Raw genomic sequence first — 19,052 nt, 5'->3', positions numbered from 1 at the left:
GTACGTCTCGCCATTGATGTCTGCGAAGCGTGGGCTCATGGCGCCTCGGTGCTTGAAAAATGTGCAGAAAAGGGTGAAACAATCTTCACTTGTTTAGTGGGGCCCATTTTACACCGTCTCGTGTTTTGAAAACCTTGAGAAAACTTCGGAGAAAAGGCCAACGAGTGAGCAAGAGACGAGAGAAGGCAGCACGGAAGTAAGCACGAGTTTCGATTTTTTTCTCCCAATTTTTGTGCTTTCCGCAGGTTAGTTAGTTTACATGCAGGTTAGTTAGTCCGCAACGAAGCGAAATTCCTTCTGTTTGTTTAAAAACACGAGTTGTAAGAGCGCACGCGTGGACATGTTTTGGTTGTACCGATGGTTGAGGTAGATACCAGTGGCAAACTGCAGTGTGCCTCCGTGTTCTGTTCGGAATAGTAAGGCGAAGCTTGTCGTCCTGGTCTAGTCAACCGTGTATATCACACGAAACACAACATGGCAGGCGACGGCTGCAAGCCCGGTGATTGTTTCCCAAAAAGTTGTTTGTAAAACACCCGTGTCCACTCTCTCTCCAGACCGGTGGGGTGGCAGGGACAGCCAGTCACTTCTGTTGACCACCCCCCATGTACGTGTTAGGGGGCCATAAATCACACGTGACGTAGATAAATAACCAACCCGTGCTGTCATTGATGATTTGTAAATGCTCATTTGCATATTCCAGGCCAAGCGAGACGACGTCATCACCCGGCGCCGCTATCTGATTGGCTCAGCAGTGACTGCAATTCCACAGCTCGGCCAACCCTCTTGGACACCTTGCTACTTTAAAGGACAGCATCTCGTCCCTATCACTCATCATTTATCTTTGGTTTTCACTTAAGTTAGACTGAGTACATCGTAGTCATCAACATTGGTAGCTTACTACGAGTCTTGATCAGTCGTCGACATCTAACTGAACGATCATTGATAAGATAACTATTACTACACTGACTTCGACTTCATCGTAAACACAGTGATGGATATTGCTAGCGAGCACCAACAGAGCTCAGCAGCGTCTGCCTGGGTACGACCCGACGTGAGCCGACCCACGGGACTGGAGGCCCCTAACCCCATGCTTACAGCGGACGCTGATATGGACATGTTCTACAGATCTACCCAGTCTGATCGCTACTACGGTAACCAGGGCATGCACGGCTATGGCACAGGTAAGTCCGAGGAGAGCGTTCACTTTTATCATATCCACGACCTTTATGCCCATCTTCTACTACCCCCAGATAACACGGAAAGCTAGTCTATTGGGTTTACTTCCTAGGAAAATTGTTCTCTTAATTTTTGGACTTTATCATAGGTTTTAAACTCCTGTACGTTTATCTGGAGGTAGCAGTAATAGTAGTAGTAGTGGGGCTAGTCCGAGTGAATTCAATGACATGGTGGGCAAGTTGTAAACAGCAGCAATTTAAGTGCTGCTATTTGGTTTGTTTTAAGTTGGCGATATCCTAGCACAGTGGGGTTGAGCAAGTCGGTGGTGTGTGAGTTGAAAGGGTAGTCTGTACTACAGGATGGGCCATAAGAACACCGGTTCCTGTGACTTGTCAGCTTTTATAACAGGCCCCATATAACACCCGTCCCGTGCGAAGATCCTACTGGTCTCCTAAAATATGGAGACAGGTCGTTTATTAAATCCTGACGTACACTTGGTTGTACTAACACAGAAAAACCTCAAGGTTATTACTTAACTACAGTCCCAAGTAAATGTGACGATTTTTTAGAATTAATATTATTCTTTATTTTTATAGAGTTAAAATACAAGCCGACATTCGTTCTAAAATCTGACCCCCCAAAAAACATGATAACAAAATTTCCGCAATAGAAGAACCCCATGAAAATATGTGGTATTTATAATTGGCTTTTAGAATTAAAAGAAAAAAAAATTCCCCCTGCTGTGCCGATCAGGCAGTTTTTGATTAACAAGGTTTACAAAAAAAGCACCGAAAAATCGAGCTGTCAGACGCTCAGGTAAAGTGATGAAGTGTCAATTACTGCACTTGAAGAGAAAGGGGAGATAGCTCTTAGACACCGGTAAACAATCTCAACAAAATAAAGCACAAACAGCCGAGGTAAAGGTATTCCAGGTTTTTTGGCAGATGTCGGGTGAAGGGTAATTCTCCCAGTGTCATTCCCCCCACACAAAATATTAGAATTCCGGCAGATAATGAAATAATACCGTTCCAGGTGGAATCTTTCTTGTAAAAGAGAAAAAAATAAATAACTGGGTTATTAAAAATTTACCCAATTTATTTAAAATAATTTAAGATAAATAAGAATATTCAAACCGTAAGTTTGCTAATTTTAGTCTCAGTGGAATTAAAAATAAAGTAATTAAGTCAAGAAACTGCCATTTAACAATAATGCACTGGGGGACTGCAGCCTCTTTCTAAAGCTCTAGTGATAAGGTAGATCTATAGCCTCTCTCGAGTCCAATTATCAATTAACAATGACATCTAAAACTGACAGTGCTGTATCTAGAGCTTGGCAGATGTCAGAATTGCCAGCATAACTGTGACCAGAGAGGTGTAATTGCTCGCGTGACAGTCAAAAATAACATTTGAAATTCAATTAGCTCCCTCGTCTTCGACAGACCAGGAAATTCTCACGGTTTGCTCACCCATTGCATGAGGCATTAAAAACCCTCGGACACTCAGCTTACTGTCCAGTCATTTCATTAAGGTGACTTCATCGTTAATTATCCCACCTTTCTCCCATGCTCACTTTAAATAGTCCTTTAAGTCCCCACGCCTTTTCTAGTAATAACGTTCTGTCTTATTATTCTGGTTAAATATTTCTGGTACCAACTAGCACGAACGCGTCTTCGAATGGAAATTACTAGTACTTAAGTATAGACAGTCTGCGTCCTGAGAATTCATAAAAATATTTCTTATTTTTCTGCCCCTTTTGTTGCGGTCTTGTTACACGGTGTCTCTCTCTAATTACAAGGACAGCGTTTAAACTTCGGTGGTTTCGATGAAAAGCTTGTGAAGGAGATATTTTGCATTCTTCAACCTTTTCTTTCAAAAAACTAAATAGTCATCTCAGGCGTGTTGAAAACAGTCACGGTGTTGCAATTTCAGGTTAAAATTAGGAAACAATATATCTGAATACGGATGTATTTTGTTGATGTTTTGTACGCCTTTTTATATCATTAAAGAGTTTGTTGCCAGCGTTAACCACAAGAAAACTACGGTGTCATCGCGGCCCTCAGATCTTTTTACGGGGTATAAAATTTCTATTTCTACTTGAAAACTGATTTTTAAGACACGGAAAATTTAAACGTTTTCAAATTATCTGTGACCGCCACGAGCGCACACGCGAGCCTAGCATCACAACAGTTCCCCTCTTTACGCCGCCCTCACGACCTAACAACAGATGTTAAACCGAAATAAAAGATCCAGCTTTTTTTATAAGCTACTAAACTAAAACAAAAGGATGTCACCATAAATCTTCAAGTATTTCACTTATTTACCCAGCCACTCAAGCCAGAAAAATTGTTTCGGGCATCCTTAGGAAATGTGTTACAGTAATAACTTGGCAGAAAATGTAGAACTTTTGGGATAGTATGCAGCGTTACTAATCGGGTAAAATAACTGTCCGAGTGTCGAGTCAATCAAAACTTGGGCTTAAGTGGGGCGATGACCTGCTATTATATCAGATATTAAAAAAAAAAAATTTAATTAGGTTGAAGCAATAATCTAGATTTTTTTAATCGACGAGGCACTCATAATTGTCTTTCGCTTGATAGAGAAAAAATTTAATGAATCTTAAAATTTGAAAAATAAAGTTTTTTTTCGTGCGCGAAATATAATATACTAATTACACCAGTATCCAGTCTGATAATGGCATGTTTGCACTTGAGAGATGGCAGCGTTCTAGACAGATTTAAAGAGTGTTTGCAGGGCGTCACAGTCGGTGAACTGACTCACTGTGCAACTTGTTGCCACTTGCCAAACAAACCCCAGTTTTCGCGGCTTGCCCCTGCCATGGTATATCCGCGTTCCTCCTCTCCTCTCTTTACCAAGCGTTTCCAAAAACATCACAAAGGAGGTGATGCTCCCTGTCTGCTATGCACATTTTGATACAAACTACTTATCTTGAAGTTCTCTGGTTATCTTTGCCTTAGATGAGATCTTAACAAAGTGCTTACATGAAGAAAATAAAACGTGGTTTCAGCACGCGGTATAAAATACAAGGTATATAGAAACGAACAATAAATCACAACCACTTTAGCGCGTATTGTTCATACTGGTAGATAACAAATATAAAAACGGATGAAAAGGAAAAATCAGAGGCAGTTATGTGGTGGATAAGATGCATGCTGCTCGTTTATATATAAGTTCAAAAAATACATAGTAAGCGCGTCTGACACAGTGAAGATAAGTGCTATATGTTAAGCACGGCTTCCTGCTGCAGTCGATAAGATAAAGCAAAAACCACAAGAAATAGCAAGGGCAATGTGAAGTTGGGGAGCCCCGGTAAAGGAAAGGCATAGAAAAGGAAAAATATTTCAGAAAAGCCGCAGTATATTGTTCGGTTGTTAGTTGGTAGGCACGAGTGAGTCGGTAAGAGAAACATGGAAGAAGCCGGTGAGTTAGTCGTTTTGATATCAGTTTATTTCTAAAACCTTAATTATGTATTGATTTTGAGACCATGAAACACCGCCAAACAACGGCATCAACTACTGAAAAATTGACAGATTATTTGGTCGAGGATGAATTACAATCTACAAGCCTTCATTGTTGATCACCGTGCTATCAGTCATAGTATCGGGCTAACTGGTTAACAATCGATCGTCCATGATAAGCTACCTAGTCGGCTGAAGTACTGAACCTCTCCATAGCCCTGGAGGTAATTTTGAGCGATGTTTTCCTGAAGCCTCAACACAGGGGTTAAATTCAGTGGATTTTTCAATCCCACAACGCCAGCGACTCGAGGGCTGCCGAGACTACTGAGAATTCAACTCAATCAGCCGGTGTCACATAGTATCAAGTAAATTGAACAAGTATGGAAACCAGACGTTTAACTCGATCCGCGAAACTCAATTAGTTCACAATTAATGATATTAAAAACAATTTGCTTGCATTTAACCGCGCTTGCTGAGTCTGACAAGAGAACGAATGCCTGCCTGTTTGTTAGCCGGCTTCACTGCCTCACTTCGTTCACTGGGGCTATTTTTGAAGCGGCGTAGAAAAAAAAGAGAGAAACGATTAGAAAGTAATTTGAAAGAACGTAGCGTTCTCGTTTGCGGAGAAAGTGCTGAAGGAGGCAGAAGGCGAGGTTGCTGCTATGTCCAAATGTTTGCCGTCCCTTGCCGTTCAAATGCCCGCTCCCGAAAAAAATATGTAAGCTAGGTCTTTTATTTTTAACCCTGAATTTTGGTATATATCTTTTTAAAAGCATGTTTCTAGATGGTTTTTAGACATTTGCTATATATTATATTTTTAGTGTTAAAAAACACTAAAAATTGTCCCTATTTGTTTCTGTTCGCCTGATTACTTCTTTGCTGTTCACACACTCCAATTAACTGGGATATTTTTCCCACTGAAATGATATCATGAATGTGCTGGGAAGCGAAGTGGCTAACCCAATTAATTAGCTCTGGTTGTTAGTAAGCTCATTTACTCCGTCCAGACCCGGAGCGTTGTCTGTGGCCACGATGTGGGATGGTTTTGTTTGTTTTTAAGGATTTAGTTGTCGCCAGTGATTTTTACAGACACTGACTGATAGTGTGGATGAGAATATTTCTTTTTTCTTTCTTTTTTTGGCTTAAGATATTTTAACAACAAGAGATTATTTTTCAGTGAAAGTTTAAATTAAAACATCTGTAAATCTTACTTGTTGGTAGCAAGATTTTTCACAATTTTATCATCTTCAGAAAGAAAGAAATTATTTTAACATGTAATAGGACTCCATGTGTTAAGGAAGCTCCCAGTCAGTCAAGATAATTGTATTTATTTCTCTCTCTGCAGGTAGCAGCCAGATGACCCTCCCGCACTTCCCACCTCCCCTCCACCCCTGGCTTACCGACTCCACCAAGTCTGCCGTGGTACCACACGCTCACAGCGGGGCCTGGATCAGCCCCTTCAGCAGTAGTAAGGCCCTGAGCCACCCCAGCCCCACCGCCCCTCTCTCCGTGCACAGCTCCCTGGCTGCCGCCCCCCACCACAACACATCGTCAACCTTCAGTTTCCCGCCGACACCACCTAAAGACGTCACCCCCGACATGCAGGCGTCTCCAGAATACTCCCCCGAAAACAAACCATCAAAGGCCGACGTTGGAGGCAGCCCAAACCACATGTCCAGTGCAATGTCCAGCAGTAGTACCATGCCTACTATGTCCAGTATGGCCGGATCCATGCCCTCTCATCCTATGGCCACCTACCCTGCCTATGTGACCGGTACAGACTATGGAGCCAGTCTGGGGTTCCACTCCGCAGCCGCCAGTATGTTCAAAGCCACCTCAGCCCTAGCTAGAGCAAGAAGCAAGACAAGATCCAGCTCAGGTGAGTTCTAGAGTACAACCCGCTTAATTGCTCACAGACAATAATTGATAATTAATCCGGTACTAACTTTGGTAGATATACTAGTTTTCGGTGAATGTAAGTGGAGTTTTTTTATTTTTACTTGTTTTGTTGTGTAATGTTTTTACTTACTAACGTATCAGCCTTGCCACAATATTCCAAGAAAACAATAACAGTAATTTGACAGAGGAATAATTAACCTTGGTGATTGACGCGAGTGTTATAGGGGTAGGACGGGAATGGGTAAAGTAATTTCAACTTGTTTTTAGAAAACAAAAACTAACAATTAAGACACCAAATCTATCTCGGTCTGAAAAAAAGCAAACCGAATCCACCCCCTCCGTCTCCTGTCGCACTCTGAGCGTGTCATGTGACCCAGATTTTGGTCGGGACGCTGCAAGTTCCACTAAATTTCCCTAATGACCGTGTCCTGTCATGCTTTCCTTGTCTTTTGTAGACGTGTTTCAACAGGACAGGGAGTCCGATCTTTTCCAACCACAATTTCACGAGTCTGAAGGTCAGTGTAAAGTTTCTAACAAACTACATGCATGACGGGAGAGGGAGGGGGATTCATTTGAGAAAAAAATGTGAAAAAAAATTAATCAACTTATTGCTGTTTTGATAAAGAAGTATCGGAAATTACTGCATTCCCCAAAGTTCCTACCCTTAGTGTTAGAGCTGTATGAAAGCACCCCCTCCCCTTCCCTAACCTGAACGATGCTAGTTTCCCCTTCGTGAAATTACATTTTCTAACGCTTATTTAACTCTGCATACTTGCATTCCTAGCGAATTAAATTGTCACTGCTTGGCAGTTTTAATCATAAATCGGGCTGCATGAGTTATAGAGTTCAAAGGGCTCGTGGTGGGCAGGTGGACTATCGGAAAGCGAGGGATCGGGGGAGTTTTCATCAGTTTTTAAACAGCGTTTCGGTCAGTTCAAAAGAATTCAGAAGGTGTGTGAAATGAATGAGAATCAACACTGCGAATTGGGGTCCGTTAAGGTGGAAAATTCGGCCTGCCCCCTCCATATACAGAAACTTTTATTGAAAATCGCATACTTTCTCTTGTTCAAGGTTGAATAGTAAACTGGAAGAGAAAGGGAGGGAAGTTGCTATAGGTCGGTGAATAATGCGTTATTACGCCATCAAAACCTAAAATATCAAACAAACATGCCGGGAAATGAATAGGTTGTTGTGGTGCAGGTATTGTAGCGAGGCCGACTTCTCGGGCTTTGTTGTCTTTGGGATGATTTGCTGCAATCAGATTCAAATTTTCCACCGCTTTTGGTGTTGACAAGCTATCCGTTCGGATGCTACGATAAAATCTGACATAGCTGGCTCTCTTCATATGGCCAATTTGACTGTGTTTAGTTACTGGTAAAGCACCCGAAAACATTCCACGTCCTCCACTGCCGTTAGAAATGACTAATAACGCATAGTCATTCATTCACCATTGCGATTACTCCACTGCACTAAATCATGGCGAATTTGACAAATTTAGTTTTTATTAAGAGAGAAAAGTTTCAAAACACTTTGGCTGTCGCCACGCGTCCGGGTGGTCGTGGGTTTCGCCCGCTAGGACAAGTGTCATGCAGAGAGAGTTTAATAGGATGTCGGCTGTGACTCGCCGAGGCAGGGCTTAGTTTGTCGATGCTGGAAGATCTTAAAATTAAAAATTTTCAAAATAGTGATAATTGAACGTTTCGAAATAATATCTAAACATTTATTTGCAAATTATTTTTTCTGTAACCTCGACCTTTAGAATTTATTTTGGCAATTATGAAACTCCTTTTCTTAAAATTCAGTTATAAAATTATAATCATCACACTTGAGTTTAGCCCCCTGTTTAGCCGACTGCCTAAAGCCAAGCAATGTTAAATGTAGCCTCTTCTTCCTCGTCTAACTAACCGAGGTGGACAGAGTATAGACGTCTCTCTCTCGGAGGCTATATGGAATAATAGTAAATGAGTGCCTCTGCCGCAACCGGATGTCTTGTGAGAGGTTTAGTTAGGTCATTTCTCTAGAATGCCACTTACTGGAGCTCACTGGATAGAATAAATCCCCATTAATTTAACACTGTTTGGGAAGTGAGGGAAAGGAAAGGGGTAGTAGTAGTGATTTCCTCCCTGACCGGCTGTAAGCTGGCAGTCATTGTGTTGCTGTGTATTCCGGTGTCAGTTTAACATGTGAAGAAAGGATACAGCATATTGAGAAATAATCTCATCTTTCCCATCCATATATTCATGTAGAAGTATTAAGTCTATTTTCCCTTATATTATTGTTGTTTGACAATTTAATGCCTTTGTATAAAATATATTTTGCATCAGTCATCGTTATAATTCTTCCGTGGTGTAATATTATATTTAATTGTCCTTATTTCTAAACTTAAAAGTCACTGTGTTGTATATTGTAGAGGGACGTGAGTGTGTAAACTGTGGGGCCACTTCCACCCCCCTGTGGCGACGTGACGGGACCGGTCACTACCTTTGCAACGCCTGCGGCTTGTATCACAAAATGAACGGACAGAACAGACCACTTATTAAACCAAAAAGACGATTGGTAAGTTTTTTTACAGAATTTTTACAGCAAATATAATTTTTTTAAATCATTTTTTTTGTAATTATTTTATTCATTTATATTGTCATTATTATATTTTTATTTATTTATTTTCTTATCAATTTATTTTGACGCCCGCCTCATTTGTCCACAGTTTTTAAAAAAACAAACAGCGACACATTTCGGCTGTCAAATGTGTGAATGAAAAATGCTAGCAAGCCCCGTGCCTCCTAAATAAGGAATTTCCCATTTGCCGAGCCATCAATTCTACTTGAAATCTGCTTGAAAGTACTCTCGTGTTTGGCTTTCAAATTTGACGTGACCGACAGCCTACCATTTGATACACAAAGTGTAAAACAGTTCATCAAATTCCAATCAACTTGTCAGCGGCTTGGCGTCAATCAAAACGACATGACCATCTGGGTCAGAAAACCGAGCGATCCGCCATGATCCGAAAAGCCCATGAATAATAGAACACCATCCCCGCTGAAAAAAAAACATATACCTGTTGCTCTTAAACTTTATATTTTTGAAAAGTTGATTTTTTTATCCAAACTGATTTTTGCCCTCATTGATAATTTTACATTTTGTTAAAGTTTTTGCAAAATTTATTGCGTGTGAAATAAAATATCTGGACGCTGCAGTGATTGGCAGCCATAGAGGTGAGCTCAATCACGAGTGGCATTGTGTGGAAAATTGAATCAATTCCGACAGCATTTTTCTTTCACTCAAGTCGGAAAGGTTATCAGACAACTTTCACCATAATTTTCCACTCCGTGGCACGTCAGCAAAAATTTAAATAAGCTACCCACGGCAAGCTGGGAGAAGGAAATGGAGCTTCGTTCAATATTTATGGAAGCGCTATGGGTTAAAATGAATTGTTTTAAAAAAAATTAAAACTGGCATATTTCGCATTCAAAATTTTATCTATCTATTTACAAAAAAAGTCATTATTTTGAGATTGCCATTAAACTGCCCTCGTGAAGCTCAAACAATGTATAATGGCAGCCATTATTTCAAAGTTGTCTTCCGCGGAAACAGGCGATATTATGTCCTGCGATTTGACGAAACCCAGTTTTTCACAAAGCAACTTTATTTACCGCCAAAATTACCCCCATACATCCCCGATTCGAAAGGAAGCATTTTATTCGGTGAACCTTCTTGAATTACATTTTATTACTACAGTTTTATTATCAAAAAGCAGTTGGCATTTTTGCGCAGACGACAGCTTATATCGTAGTTCGAGTCATGAAACCACAAGCCGTGTGTCAGATCATTTCCTGGATTAAAAAACAAATAAGTCGTGCAAAGTGAAGCGTTGTTTTGAACCGAGGTCGCCCAGTAATTTATCACAAGTCAGTGTGTATTTCGTCTCCATTATCAAACGTTACATCTGTGGTCGACGTTTATCAATGTTGATGCAGTCACTTTGTAGCACATACAAACATCCTAGCACTTGTCAGTTTCTTCCTTTTTTTCTTTTGTCACGCAGAGAAGGTATTAAAGAACAGGACACAGCAAACTGTTTATGCTATTTAAACAAAGAGTTAGGTGTAATTTAACTTTGCTTTGTATGGTTTTATTGTGTAATGTTCAATGTCTCTGGATTCCTGTCAATCAGTGAGGCGTGGGCGGTGCTTGTTCTGTGGAAATGAACATGTGTTTGATCTCAGCCAATCATGTCGACTGAAATGAAACAATTGAAAATTACTGCTTTTTTTATTATTATTTACAATGGTTAATCGAAATTAATTCTCGACCATTTTAAAAAATTATATATTTATCTTTATTGTTTCAAAGAACAAAGTAAAAACTATTTTAATCATTTTATAATATTTTTTGTTTTTGTTTTTCCAGTCAGCTGCCAGAAGAGCAGGCACAAGCTGCGCTAACTGTGGCACGTCGACGACAACATTGTGGAGAAGAAATCAAAATGGCGACCCTGTCTGCAACGCTTGCGGTCTCTACTACAAATTGCACAATGTAAGTAAAAGTATTTTTAATCATTTAATAAGTTTTAGAGGATTTTTTTCATATTATTTAATATGGGTGTTGAGACGCTAGTGGAATTTAAAATTAAAATCTAGACAATAGTAAAAAAAAAAAATGAAATATGGTATGTGTAAAAATCTACTAAAACTTTACGATCACAAGTACAAGAGCGTATCTGAAAAATATGACTCCAAAAAATTCAAAACATTCCCTGGGGTCTCCTCTCATTTGTTTAGGGGGCAACTCTTAACACCTTTCGATAGAGTACTTAACAAAATCTGTACTTCATTGAACATACCAAAGTTGTTTTGATTGACAAATAAACCAAACATGAATCAGGTTGAGAAAACAAATATGTAAACACAGCTTTCCATTCAAGCGTGCCTTCTATAACAAACGATCCAGTGAACGCACACTGTCAAATATGTCAAAAATCCGCCCCAACAAAACACACAATGTTTCTGTAATTTTTAACTTCGATAGTTCATACATTAAGCTCGGGACTTAAAAAGAACGCCGCCACCGCCTTCAAGCAATGGCAGAGTAGTGGATGCGAATAATTGAAAAGTGGCTGATGTTCGAGGCGAGTAAGGGCCTACAACAAAGTTATTAGTGAGAATAATAATACTGTGTTGAATGTACGCATTGGTAAAGACGTGTAACAAGAGCGGCTGGAGTTGTATAGGGGACTAAATAGGGTGGTAACTTTAATGAAAAGTTTGCCCAACTTATTTCTGGTCTATTGAAAGTAAGAAAAGAGCATGTAATGCCGAGGTCTTAACAATGCCCTGTATGAATACAGCGGCAGACGAAGAGGAGTCGAGAGAAAAGCCAGCGAACGCTTGATTAGGTTTCAATCTTAACTCTTTCCACAAGTGGCTCGGAGAATGGGTATACAAACTTAGCAGACTATGCGATTCAAACCCCCGACTACGCTACCAACAGCCGCTTGTAAAGGCTTCCCTCTTACGCTGTGCTGCCCCCGTATAATAGGCTCCCCTGATTGAAATTTATTTAATCTGCCTGTAATTTGTTTTGATGTAAACATTGATAGTTCTGCTTCTTCGTCTTCCACAGTCATAATACGCCAGTATAACAGTTAAGACCTCACTTAAATACCACGACACAATATTATCTCCTCTCATCTTGTTTTATTGCTTTGACTTTTTACTGTTTAGACTGCGGGGTAGTTTAAAATGACAATACGCGATTCAGAATTTAAAAAGCCAAAGAAAGAAAGGTTCCGATCAGAGACTAAAAATGATAATGCCCCGGTCCCCTCTCGTACTATGAAAGGTTGGCGTAATATACACAAATCACTTTATCACTGAATCTTAATGCGGTCAATTGCGGCTAAATCGATCCATGTTAGCAGTCGGTGAATGTAGCCTGCTTGATCACGATAGCAGGAAGAGTTGGTCGGAAAAGGAAACTGTGTTATATGGCAGGAAAACATAATGAGTCCATGAATATCGCGTTTACAGCATAGTGAAAAGGTTGTTTGTTGAATCACAACGTTAAGCTTTGAAGCGGAAAATCATCTCGGTTTCATTTGCGGAAATTTGACCCCGTTTAAATTTTTAATGTTTAAAGTGCATCATAGAGTTTTCCCGTTAAGTCATAAAAATAATGATTTTTTTCTTTACGTTCTTTTCTAACTTAAAGGTGAGCTTTACTTTCAACGCTATGATTTATTGCATCCCAGTAATGAGATCTATGCGGCAATATTACAAGTATTTAAGTATAATTTCCTGTAGAGCCACCGCATCCCTTTGGCACGCTCTTCTCCAGTAAGTGTAGCCGTAGATCTTGGCAGTTATTTCAACTATATTCCCTGTATATGCCATACATTTATTACTGCACATGACACGCATAACGGCACAGCAGCGGCATGCGACGTCTCGCGCCCTACCCCACCGAGCAGCAGCCGCCGTCAAACAACGAGCCGCGTTCATCCTCGCCTTTCTTTCTCCGCGTCCCCTTAAACCATACTTCACTCCATATATGCCTCTCTGATCTGAAATTCTATTATACGCCGATCACGAGTATCAAGGAAATATTTCTGTTCGGTATACATATTTTTGGTGTCAGACTTTGTTTACAGAGGCTCCTCGTGACCTAGAAATGCCAGGGGAAAACATATTGATGCTGTCCGTCATCCGAACGTGCTTCCCATTCATCAGAGTCAATGATATTAAAAAGTTTGTCAACTTAGAGCTTGTTTTTCATACTTGACTGATAGGAGGGGGGTTGCCTTTTCATCTCTGAACTTGGGCGAAGGGTTACAGTTGGGGATTTTCTGCTATGTGGGGAAGACTGACCGAGGTTTCGCTCGAGAAAACTTGCATCGGAAAGAACTGCCGCGGCTGTCGATCATGGCTGAGACGCAGGCATTTGGAAATGATCTGAAAGAAACTCGGCTTCTGATTTTAACAAATAATACGTCGCTTTAAAGTAAATATCTTTGAATTTGGAAATTCGGGGTTTCTTTTAAAAAATATTTTCTTCGACATGTATATCAATTTATATTAAAAAAAGTAACACTGGCTCCCGCAGGAAAAAATTCCAATCAGTGATGAAGCAGCAAATGGTGATAATTAAACCGAACTGGATTCTGCGTTTGTCACCTCATCTTTTTACCTGCGCGTCCTGCTGTTTTGTTGAATAGCTGAACACAGACGCCATTATCCAAAGGCGGGACGAACAACGTAACTGACACCATCACTGTCTCCAAGGCCGAGGAGGACGGAAACATTGCCCCTCTCGTCAAATACAACGACCAGACTGTTAGTTGTCGGGTATCCCTTCAGATGACACGGATTTTGTTAAGAATGAATGATGGTTTTTGGGGTCACGTGAAAAAATGAAAAGTTTTCGAATAAGCTTTGTAGTTGTTAGGTTTTTAAAAAAATCCTTAATCAATAATTATCTGCATTATAAAAAGCGCCCCTCGCCCTATTTTGTGTCTGACTTATATAACGAGTTGATAATTAAGTTACCCAGTCTTTCACATGCCTACCAGTAACTAAACCATATTTCTTAAATTTATTCACATAATCAATGCCCGTATTTAAAAAATGAAACTTGATCTGCCCTGAACACATCTGCCAATACGACAGGTCTTGTCTGATGTCTATCGTCTGCAGTTTTCCTTTCAAACCCATGTGAGAGGTTCGCTTTCTAAAAACTCTTCGAAAAAAGAAAAGCCCTCATCGCTTCGCCAGTCTGTTAACCAATATGGCAAGCCAATCAAGCCTCCAGTCACAAATAGTAACTGGCACGGAGTCCCAAGTGCAGCGAATCTTGTGTTTTGTTTTACTTTTAACCTCCCTTAAGGTAGTAATGGCGGCGTGCTGTAGGGCACGCTCATCAAAAAACCGCGCGAGCCTGACAGTGCAGACGATCTTTCAATTTCTTAACTAACGCGGGGGGAATGGAAAACAGAAAAGAAAGAAAAATGTTTGGCGGCTTGTATTATTATTTTTGAAGGAAAATTTGAAGTAAAACACGCACAAATTAACTTGAATATTGTGGTATTTTGAAGAAGAACGAAATTGCGCCTGTTAATATGATCAAGATGATCAAAGAAAACCCGTCGTGCTTTCTACAACTAAAATGATATATCATAAAAAGTTAATTGCGACCTACGGGTACATTTTTTAAAACTAAAATTAAAGTAATTTTCGACAGAATTTAAAATATGTCCCAAGCAAAATATTTCAAGCTTTTGTACCTATGAATGTAAAGATAAATTAGGTGAGTAGAACTGATAATTGGAATCCACGAGGCTGCATAAAGCAAGGCGGCTGGGAACAGCCAAAGCATGAAAACACATTAGCCAAACACAGATTCCGAAGAAAATGAGTTTAGTTCCTGACATCAGAAGAACATTTTGTCAGTAACACAAAAAGGCCAATAATTTATAGACTATTCAATTTTAAAAGGCGCGTCTGCGGAGAAGTGCTCACGTTTCAACGGTTAAGCCGCAACGGAGCCACGTCGTGACAAAAGAATAAGACATGGGGTTGGGGTAAGGGGGGATTTGATTTGAAATAAATAATAAATGGTCCCGAAATCCCGCACTGTCAAACGCCGACAGTAAATGATTAATGGCAAAACACCGAGTAAGACTGGGCGATGTGGAGGTGCTTTTCCGGCGTCGACCAAAACCTTTGTTAATTCGGGTGTCTTCAAGGACGATTTTTATGCGATCGACCGGGTTCGATGTCAACTAACGATACAATTAGCCGCTTTTTACAACATGTACAGCTCGTTAACGTTGGTATTTAAAACTGTTTAGAAGAACATCCCCTTCGTTCTGTATTGCATACCAAAAACTATTGCACTAAATTTTAATTGCAAAGCAAGAGTACTCTCTGTAACCTAACTTCTGGTCTATAAAACTTCAGCTCTATAAAAAAGATTAAGTGGTTTTTGATTAAGATGCAAACTTCATCATTTTGCTACTATGTCCTTATAAATTGAATCGCCATCTCGCGTGCGGAGCTTTGATGTTTTCCCCTTCTCTTCATTTCAGTCTTATCAGGGGGAGATCGGTGTTATCTCTTTAATTTACAAATAGTAACAATTTGTTAAGCGTTGTTTCTTTTGTCAAAGGTGTATCACCTGGCTTAATGAGGGCAGGCACAGGGGGTGGTGGCATAACTTCGAGGAGAGAGGGGGGTCTTAACCAAAATTGTTTACCTGTGTTGAGTATTTCCTGCGTTCTTGTGATCAGTAAAGTAGTAGAAGGCAATCCCAACAATAGGTCGCAAATATTTGTAGAGTCACGGCCAGTGATTTTGGACACCAAACGAAGAGTTTATTTTGATTGTCATTAAGTGTAGAATAACAATAGCAATTAGCACCTCGTTAAGGCTAAACTGAACGAATTCAGGTGACGTTTGATCATAAGTTGTACGCAGGTGTAAGATCTTGATTATTAGTATATTGTTGTTACAGCTGCTTAAATTAGGTAATTTTCCATTCAAAAATATCACAGTATATTCACATACAGCAGATAATGAATATGTCCTGATGTTTATATTTTATTTCTCTCCAGGTCAATCGCCCTTTGACAATGAAGAAAGACGGCATCCAAACTCGTAACAGAAAGATGTCCACCAAGAGTAAAAAGAACAAACGCCTCAGCGGTTCCTCGATGAGTGACCTCCTGAAACCCATGGACAGCAAATCTTTCTCTCCATTCTCTCCACCAAACATGACCCCTACCATGCACACCCCCATGCCGACGTACATGCCTCAGACATCCCTGGGGGGATCCTACATGACACCCCCCTCTCACCAGATGGTCTCACACGGCGGGTTCAGCGGCTACTCTGCCGGTAGCTACGGATACACTCAACCATCTTCTTACGGACTATCATCAGCCGGTTACCCGGGTCTCTCGTCATCAGGACTAAATCTCTCCACGAATATGGTGGGGGCCTTAGCATAGGCCGTGATTCTGAAGACTTTATAAACTGTAACTACAGAAGGATGTCTCTTCAGTAGAGCCATGGTGAAGGTGCTACGTAAACTTTCTGCAGAAATGTCAAGTTTTTTTTTTCTAGCAGCATTAAATAAACGGCGCGTCTGTCGTTTATTATTATATTACTCTATTTATTATATTTTTAACTGCCAAGTCACTGACGGAGTTTAGAAAGATTAAAAGTTGGCTGTTAAGTTAATTTTTCCTAGTGATCAGTAGAACTGAAAGCTGGATATTATTTATGGTACATATATAGGTACCGTTAAGACGCACAGGTTACACATACCATGAAAAAGACAAGGGTGTATTATTTGTGCTGCTGTATTATACTAGAAGTGGAGTTCCGCATTGTGTACTCAAATAACTGGTGCTAGTCCCAAACACGTACACTGTGCAACAGTAGAAAAATATCGGTAACTTATTTTTGTCTTTAAAGTGTATTTAACAAGTGGAAAATTAGAGGGGGTGTGAGGAGATCATAGTTTTTTGCTTGTTCAAAATATGCTAAGTGACGGTTAGGTTACTACCTGAAGCGTCCTTCAGGTAGCTTCAGACCACAGAGGGGAGGAAAGGAGTGACTGTTCAGGTAAAACCTGGTGCCTGTCCTACTACGCCAAAGTTAAAGTGACAAAAGTAAAGAATCACCTCAGGCTCCATATTAGAATGACACACACGAAAAACTAGTCATTTTAAAATATCATGTTCTGCTTAAGTGACACGATGAGGGTCGGGAGGGGGGGGGGAGGAGAGGCAACAGGGGCTGTAAATCTTTATTTAATTTCCTTACTTTCAGGAAGAAAATATGTAAAATATTTTTCAGTGTCACTTTCTCCGAGCATTTTTCAAGTGGACATGGACTTTTTTGTACAGTTGTCTAATAAGTAGTTGTAATAATGTAAATTTAACTTACATATTTTATTTATAAAGCGTGTGATCTCCATTTTTGAACAGGAGAAGTAAATATTTGTGTCAAGTTTCATTGTAAATAGTGTTATTGTAAGTAGTTTTTATGTCTGATATTTTTTAATGGAATTTGGAATGAAGGGCATTTTATTCTGAATATCTGATTTATTTTTTTTTTCTGTTCTCTGAAAGTGTATATGACATTTGAAACTTGCCAGTGTTTCTGAGAACCTGCCTCTAGGTCTAGATTTTCATCTCAAATTGCTTATTATTTTTCTATTCTAAGAAAAATAAAACTGACAAGGCACAGCCCAGTAGGTACTGACTTCTAAGTTTGTGACCCATCACTAGCAGAGGTGTAAGATGTGCAATGCGTACTTTTGTGACTTTTTACTGTACTCTAAAACCATAATAAACAGGTTCACTGTAGAAATGGACAGATGTATATGCCAAATGACTTCATATGGTGCTCCAAAATGTGGGAGTACTTTGACTTTTGACTAGTTGATAAAATCTTCACAAATTAGCAGTGAAGAGAGAGTTTTTAAATTTTGATCCCATTTTTATGCCAACTAGTTTGTGAGACCATCTTCAGTCTACAGTGAGTCTTGTAATACCAAAACAAACACAACATTCCATGTCTTGTAGCAAGTTTATAGTTTTCTGTACCATGCTCTAAGATGAACTGTCTACTAGCTTTGTAATCACCTTACCCTACTTCATTTATATTTGTGTTGCTTAAGAATGCAGTTTTGACTCTCTTAGCTACAATTTCAGTCTTGTGTTCTGTATGGTTTATTTAATGCTAAGTTCTCTAGTCTCTCAGCTTGTCTACTGCCTCAAATATGACAGCAGTCTTACTTTGTTCACTATGTGCAACTCTTCTTTGATGCTCAAATAAAAGAAAAATATGATTAAAAAATTAAAACATGCTTTGTTTAAATCATTTCTGTCATGAGTTATTTGTTTTTTGTATATTCTTAATTAGTGTGATAACTTATTATTTTAAAATATTTTTTTTCGGCTGATGAAATATTCAGAACTACTTTTCCCTTCCAAGACGAAAATTGGAAAGAGAAAGATACAAATCAAATTTTTTTTTTCTTTTTTTTTTTTTTTTGCATTTTTGGGATGTCGTAATGCTAAAGAATAGAACTAAAGATGCAAATTTAAAAAAAAATTGTATGGACATTTTTCATTTACATATTCAGTCACTTGCAATAATCTTTCAAGGTCACATTGTATTTTGCACTCACTACATTAATTTATCTGACAAATTATGGTGCTTAAAAAGAACATTTCAAAATAAATTGAAGCAAAGCTTTTAATCTACATTAAAAAACTCTACGACTGGGTGCATTGAAACATGATTATACAAGACAAGATGTTAACTTAAACTGTCCTTGGACATCAAGAGACTGTCCAGTGAAGGGGGGGGGTCGTGTTGACCCATCCCCCCCCCACCCCCCCACCCCCCCAGCAGAGTGACCAAGGCTTTACTGTCTACAGATATACCAGCGAAGAAAACATTTAAATTGATGTTAAAATAGGAGATGCATGTAA

The 19,052-nt window shown here is 39.5% G+C and overlaps 2 protein-coding genes across 3 annotated transcripts in view; one reads left to right on the top strand and one right to left on the bottom strand.

Annotated features, from left to right (window-relative positions):
* Positions 1-702: 702 nt before the first annotated feature.
* LOC106172844 (GATA-binding factor 3) lies at positions 703-18,417 on the top strand. 2 transcript variants are annotated; one of them, XM_013553750.2, is made up of 6 exons: positions 703-1,181; positions 5,997-6,530; positions 7,006-7,065; positions 8,961-9,106; positions 10,961-11,086; positions 16,158-18,417. In XM_013553750.2, the coding sequence occupies exons 1-6, from the start codon at positions 992-994 to the stop codon at positions 16,551-16,553; spliced, it is 1,452 nt and encodes a 483-aa protein (XP_013409204.1). In that variant the 5' UTR covers positions 703-991; the 3' UTR covers positions 16,554-18,417. The 2 variants fall into 2 exon arrangements, with proteins under 2 accessions (XP_013409204.1, XP_013409208.1); XM_013553754.2 differs by lacking the exon at positions 7,006-7,065 and having other exon boundaries at positions 707-1,181.
* Positions 10,766-19,052, bottom strand: part of LOC106172850 (synaptotagmin-1) — a 51,793-nt gene continuing 43,506 nt past the window's right edge. The window contains exon 10 of the mRNA XM_087016285.1: positions 10,766-10,789. Within this exon, the coding sequence (XP_086872411.1) occupies positions 10,781-10,789 (9 nt within the window). The 3' untranslated portion in view covers positions 10,766-10,780. The remainder of the gene's footprint in view (positions 10,790-19,052) is intronic.

The sequence above is a fragment of the Lingula anatina genome, chromosome 6 (genome assembly GCF_051362555.1).
Source record: "Lingula anatina isolate TDL-2025a chromosome 6, LinAna3.0, whole genome shotgun sequence".
Classification (NCBI taxonomy): Eukaryota; Metazoa; Brachiopoda; class Lingulata; order Lingulida; family Lingulidae; genus Lingula; species Lingula anatina.
This window is presented reverse-complemented; position numbering and strand designations above follow the sequence as displayed.

Excerpts from the sequence above, each read along its gene's own strand:
- LOC106172844 (XM_013553750.2), top strand. The coding sequence starts at position 992 with ATGGATATTGCTAGCGAGCACCAACAGAGCTCAGCAGCGTCTGCCTGG. Across the intron at positions 1,182-5,996 it reads CATGCACGGCTATGGCACAG|GTAGCAGCCAGATGACCCTC; the intron begins GTAAGTCCGAGG and ends CTCTCTCTGCAG. Across the intron at positions 7,066-8,960 it reads ACAATTTCACGAGTCTGAAG|AGGGACGTGAGTGTGTAAAC; the intron begins GTCAGTGTAAAG and ends TGTATATTGTAG.